The 6,241-nt window shown below is 39.3% G+C and overlaps 1 protein-coding gene across 2 annotated transcripts; it reads left to right on the top strand.

The window, feature by feature from the left end:
- Window positions 1-593: 593 nt before the first annotated feature.
- noto (notochord homeobox) lies at window positions 594-2,004 on the top strand. 2 transcript variants are annotated; one of them, XM_017433426.3, is made up of 4 exons: window positions 594-930; window positions 1,033-1,105; window positions 1,185-1,372; window positions 1,459-2,004. In XM_017433426.3, the coding sequence occupies exons 1-4, from the start codon at window positions 688-690 to the stop codon at window positions 1,642-1,644; spliced, it is 690 nt and encodes a 229-aa protein (XP_017288915.2). In that variant the 5' UTR covers window positions 594-687; the 3' UTR covers window positions 1,645-2,004. The 2 variants fall into 2 exon arrangements, with proteins under 2 accessions (XP_017288915.2, XP_017288914.2); XM_017433425.3 differs by having other exon boundaries at window positions 595-1,105; window positions 1,459-2,002.
- Window positions 2,005-6,241: the final 4,237 nt, after the last annotated feature.

Here is a 6,241-nt window from a genome sequence, read left to right on the forward strand (position 1 = left end):
CAGCTACTACCACACCAAATTTTAACACAATATGTGTACAAACTGACCTAATTATATCCATATTTGTATTTTCTAAGTTCAGATGGCTGTGGTGGCCATCTTGAATCTGGTTGCCAAAATGTTATCAGTTGTAGATGCACATTCAAGGATTTATGTCCTAAATGTTTAATTAAAATTAGTCCAGTGGTTCATGAGATATTTTGCTCAAAGACACAGACAAACATTGTTGCTGCCTTTGTTTTTTGATTTATCAATTAGAGCTCCTTAATTAAAAGTTTGTAAGTTTGTAAACGTAAACTAGCAGATTCTCTGTAAATTGATCTTGCTCTACTGTGGCTGGCCACGCTGCCTGGACGTTAAAGACCCCCAGTGAGACGGTTTAGTGACATCAAGGCTTTCCCAGCGGTAATGATTGCATTTGGGCCTAAGATCCATGCAAGAATTTGTTGCCCAGTCTCTGGGCGCCCCCTCCCCACCCCTTCGGCACTCTTCAAAAGGCTCGTCATTCAAAGAGGAGGGTGTGTGTGTGGGTGGGGTGGGGTTGACAATGCCAGCTTGTGCAATTCCACCAATTAATTGGATACGTTGTCGGGATGTTGGTCTCTCTCATCTGCTACTTAGAAAGACAAAGACTCTGCAGGAGAGGAGGGGGGCTTGTTCACACCACCTTGTGCTGCTGGAGTATAAATGGGCCTCTCTGTGCACAGGACCCTCATTCATCGTTCTGCCTTTTGCACCTGGAGCGATCCCATTTTCAACATGCAGGCAGAGAACAGGGACGTGAAAACTTATGGATACTCCGTGTGTAATTACGCACCGGCGTCGCAGCACGAGCCGTGCTCAAAGACGTCTTCTGGGAAGTCCTTCACTATTGAGGCTTTGCTCGCCAAACCGGAGAAGAAAACCACGACGAGTCTCACTGAGAGCGGGGTAAAAGCGGCTGCGTCCGTGTTGCCCCTCACTACTTTACCCATGGTACATGTGGCGTGCGTCTGCTCACCAAACGTGTTTCATTCTTCCATCCACCCGCAGCCTGCGTATTCTCTCTACAATTGTCCGCCTCTCTCCTACCAGTCATCCTGTCGAGACGCATATTACGCACAAGGTAGAGCTTAAAAAGAACGTGACAAGTGAACAAAATGAGACAGGCGACGGTGAGAGTAAATTTATTCTCTTTTTTGCAGCCGCCGCGTCTAACGTGAACGCAGGGCTTCATGTGTTCAAAACCAAAGGAGGAAAGTCAAAACGGATGCGCACCAGTTTCAGCAGCGAGCAGCTGTCACGGCTGGAGAAGGAGTTCGCACGGCAGCAGTACATGGTGGGATCAGAGAGGTTCCTCCTGGCCTCTGCTCTGCAACTGACAGAAGCTCAGGTGAGTGAACGTATTGCTCAGAATCTGTTCTATACACACACACACACACACACACACATATAACGCTGTTATTTTTTTCACTCCAGGTCAAAGTCTGGTTCCAGAACCGACGCATCAAGTGGCGCAAACAGAGTTTGGAGCAGCAGCAGGCCAAACTGGCTAAACTTGGTCTGGCTGCTCCACCAAAAAGTCCCGGATCTCAAGGCCATGGTGAGGACGAGGCGTTCTCAGACTCAGATGTGGACATCGATGACTCCACGAACCAGAGTTAACAACCCAACTGGACTTCAGAACAAAAACTGTACAAATATCTGAGAAAGGAGGCCAGTTTCCAACTATAGGACTATTTAATAGATTTATGGCTATATATTTAATTTTCTACTTTTGTTAATTCCCTTTATGTATTTCTTTATATCCAACATATTCATAAATATATTTTATGACAATGAATGCCACTTAGTTGTGTTTATTCAGAGGAACATCATCATGGACACTGTTAACAATTTAACTAGATTAGAGACAAGAATACTAAACCTTTTGTTACTTAAGCTCTACATTTTATTAAAACACAAAGGTTACATTATGTGGTTCAATCTGGAATTTAGTATTTCCCAGGTTTGGAAAAATGAAAACATAGCATGAAGAAACATTAGTGTTTCCAGACTTTATTCCCCATTTTATTTTCTAAAAATATTAAAGTCAAAGTTTTTTAAATTGCTCAAACAAAATTAACAGTTTTTTTTTTTCCACATTTAAACAGAGACTTCATGGTAATTATTTTTTTGCCTAATTTGCCATTCATTGGGTCTTTAATTCAAATTTTTATTCAATCAATATTTCTGTATTTTAGTTATTTGATTGAGAACCTTTAAAGCGCACATAGCTAGCCTAGGGATCAGAAATAGTTCAAAAGTGATCACAAATCACTTTTGAACTATCTCCATCAGGCCTTGATGTCCTGAAATTAAAACAAAAAAATTTCAAATACTGTAATAAAACCAGCATTTTATTTTAGAAAAACGTTACATGACTGAGAACAAAATCTAAATTAAACATCTTGGATGTGTACTGTACATCTAAAACCTTTAATCTAAAATAGATTAAAATGTTTTCTTTGCCTGGTGTGTCTGTCACTTTTGATGTTCCAGAACCAGACTGAACATAATGGCTTCATGCAGCAAAAAAACCCAACAAAACTTTATTTTGCTTTTGTTAAGCTAACAATATTTCGTCACATAGTTTTAGAAAGGTTTTTAAAATTATTTTGTACATCAAAGTTTTTCACTTTGATATACAACCCTTTGATGGCTTTTTGTCTATTTGGCCTTCTGGAAGCAAAATTGTGAACCTCAAGTCACTTCCAAAGTAGCATCTTGCATTTGCAGCTCAATAATCAAGACAGTAAGCAACTTTTATGTCAAAAAGGTGTCCAGCCCTAAAGCATGCAAAGTTTTCATTTTTATTGCCTGTCTCCAAAAGCGAAGGTAATGAAATGATTGTTTTGCCTGTGCCTGTGTTCATTTATCTGCACTGTTTTCAAAATATGTCATGAACTATCAGATGGATTTAAATAAAAAGTTTTAAAAATTAATCATTAGATGTACATTTAAAGCTGATTAACCTTTGAAATCACCCCAGTGCAAGATGGCTTCCACAGCCAACTAACATTACAATGTACAAAATGGCTATAACTTAACTAATTTTTACAGATATTGAGCTAAAGTTTGGAGGGGTAGTAGATGTATTATACTCAGAGCACTAAATGATTGAACAAGATTCATGTTTAAAACTTTGTCTTTAATTATTGGAATCAACCCTGCTTGTTGTTGGCAAACTATCTCATGACCCACTGGATGGATTTTGATGAAGCTCTCAGAAAATAATAATTGACTGTACATCTACAGCTGATTAACCTTTGGAGTCAACTCAACTCAAGATGGCTACCACAACTAATCAACCTTACCTTATACAAAAATGGCTTTAACTCAGTGAATTTTACAGATACAGAGTTAAAATAATTCAAGCATGAACAGATCATGTGAGATACAGAAATATCACATGAGATTGTGTATATTTTTATTTTCTTGGTTTCACCAAGATGGCTTCAAGTCCATCATTTCTCATCATAAAATGATTTTAGTCTAAACTCTGGCATGAAAGGAGCAAGTGATGTGCATTCCTTCAAGGAATGCTAGGCATTTATTTAATATATGTTTTTACTATAAATTTTTAATAATAAAAGTGCCATAGTAAAAACATCAACAGGAAAATTACTTTTGATTCCACAGAAATATTTAAAATTTTAAGTCTTGAAAAAGTATGGAAGTTTACAACAGAAAATTTGCCAGAAACCTGGTTAAAGTAAATTCAGAAGCTGAAAACTTGACAGGCTTAGCCCTGAATACACAAAACATAACTGAACGTTTGCATAAATAAAATAAAAAAAACTTTGACAATATTCCCCTGATAAACCCGATTCACATAATAAAAAAGTCTTCATTATGATCTCTTTTGCAGATCTTTGCTTTCTACTCCTATCATTTCATGTTTTTTTTCCTGGTTTGATACCATGTAAATTCTGGGAAAAAACTCAAGTTCCTCTTCCCTTCTGCCAAGTAAATAAATACCCAACTCAGGGATTAGTTGGGATATCTGTAACCTGGGGTGGTAGGTGTCACTCTGTCTCCGAGCTATAGACAGCTATGGTCTCGCTGTTTAATCTGGTTAAATGGTCAACATGCCTGTTCTCACTGCAGAAAGGGCTTCCACATGCCCACCCCTGCTAGCGGTGACCCCCTCTTGGCTCTGTGGAGACTTCACATCTTTCCTGCAGGCAGAAATAGGCTCATGATGGTTTCTGAAAGCTGCCTGGCAAACAGGAGAGAGGACAGAGTTCAGATGTGGGTGTCCATCAGAGCAATTAATGGGGGTGGTCAACCTGGGGTCTTGTGGATAACTATTGATAAGTAATTTCTAGAACATAACTTCAAAAAATGACTAGACTCTGCCTTTAAGTTAGTAACAAGAGTAAAGTTTAAAAAACAGCATGAGAGTGGACCTCCTCTGTCTCTTGTTCTCCCCCCTCCCCCCACCTGCTGTCTCCTGATGTTCTTCTGCAGAGCGGCTGAAAGAGCAGAATCCATGTTAAACCCATGGCAGCTCTTTCTGATGTGATCACCTTGGTATTAGATTCAGAATCCCCCTTCTTTCCCCCCCTACACAGCCCAACGTAATCCCATTGAGGGACCAAAGGAAGCAGCCAGATGCCTGGGGACAAACCAGGAGAGTCCTGTGAAGGGGAGGCGGGGGTCATCATGTCAATTAGCACAGGGCACCTTACTGGCTGGAAACAACACCATGTTCTTTCAGGTTCTCTGCAGGATCTGAGGGGAAGCTGCCTGTAAAAGGAAACAGTCACATCTTCATTTGTCTGTTGACTTGTTCCTCTCAGAGAGTTCAGATTAGCACCTTGCACCATTAGGGATTTTCTATTCATTCTTGTCCCATTATTGTTGTGTTGTCTGTTTCTTTGGTAACTGAAGTCAATTTTTAGTTTGATGTACCAATAATTTGTTCTACATTATAATAAACCCCAGTATTTCTGTTCTGCTTTGATCTATGAAAGACTCCATCTACAGTTCAAGTAAATCTAATACTCACTGAATTTAGAAGGTTTTTAAAAATATCAGCAAATGATTGAGTCATACACACGCACAGAAAAAAAACAACAGATATGCACATTTTTCTTTGTCAGGAATTGAAAATAAACTAAATGGAGCCAAAATCCATGAATGGACAAAAACATGGAACAGTGGTGAACCATCCCAGGGTTGACCAACCAACTAAAATTACTTCAAGAGTGCAAAGACAACTCATTCAGAAGGTCTCAAACGACCCAGAACAGCATTGAAAGCTCTGCAGGCCTCCCTTGTCTCAGGTCAGCATTCATGATTTAACAGTGAGGAAAAAAAATAAAAATGCCCTCCATGGTATTATTCCAAAACCAAAACCAGTGTTGAGCAAAAACAACACAAAGCCCCTTCTCACGTTTGATGATCTTGATGATCCCCAAACATCTGGGAAAATATTCTGTAGACTAATGTGACAAAAGTACAATTTATCATCTGCTAAAGATGGTTATTAACCCTAATGAAGCTTCCAGTTGATAATGTCATTTCAAAATCAAAAATGTGTGCTAAACTGAAGATGAAAGGCCGGCAATAATGTATCTGTATGTGTGTTTGTGCCTGTCTTGTTGTGTCTGCTAGCAAAATATTTCATTAGCAACTGGAACCAACCAAGTAAGTTGCATTTCTTTGTCTTTAACCAGGTTAATTGGCTGCGCTGCTCAGATAACTTCTTGGTTTTTTGTTGTCAAATTGTAATGCAGCTCGGAAGGTGTGAAAGTTCTCATGAAGATCTAAAACCTTCAGCTCAAACACTGTTTTCCATCTGACCACTGGGGTGATTGTATAGACAAAAAAAATCCCACTTAGCATTTTATTTGCAGAGGTGAAGGCCACTCAAGTCAATCTAGTCGTCATTACCTTTCATTACCGGCATTTAAAGTTAGGCTCTTTCTTTGTTTATTTCTCAAAGGGCCACATGTGAGACTCACAATGACTTATAAGGAGCTCCCCTCTAGTGAAAGGACCGTGAAGCTGCAGAGTTCTTTTCTTTTCTCAGGAAGCAGCTGATCCTGTTCACATCTACAAATCACAATGAGGGAGAGTACAGACCTGACAGAAAGCAAATACAGAGATTTTCTTTTATTAACGAGCCACTTTTATTCAACCTAAACCAGTTGGTTTAAAATATAGATTTAACAAAAAGTACTCAGAAAGCGCAAACCTCCTCCAAGGCCAGCGG

This window comes from Kryptolebias marmoratus, linkage group LG10, assembly GCF_001649575.2.
Source record: "Kryptolebias marmoratus isolate JLee-2015 linkage group LG10, ASM164957v2, whole genome shotgun sequence".
Lineage (NCBI taxonomy): Eukaryota > Metazoa > Chordata > Actinopteri > Cyprinodontiformes > Rivulidae > Kryptolebias > Kryptolebias marmoratus.

Excerpts from the sequence above, each read along its gene's own strand:
- noto (XM_017433425.3), top strand. The coding sequence starts at position 688 with ATGGGCCTCTCTGTGCACAGGACCCTCATTCATCGTTCTGCCTTTTGC. Across the intron at positions 1,106-1,184 it reads AGACGCATATTACGCACAAG|CCGCCGCGTCTAACGTGAAC; the intron begins GTAGAGCTTAAA and ends TCTTTTTTGCAG. Across the intron at positions 1,373-1,458 it reads TGCAACTGACAGAAGCTCAG|GTCAAAGTCTGGTTCCAGAA; the intron begins GTGAGTGAACGT and ends TTTTCACTCCAG.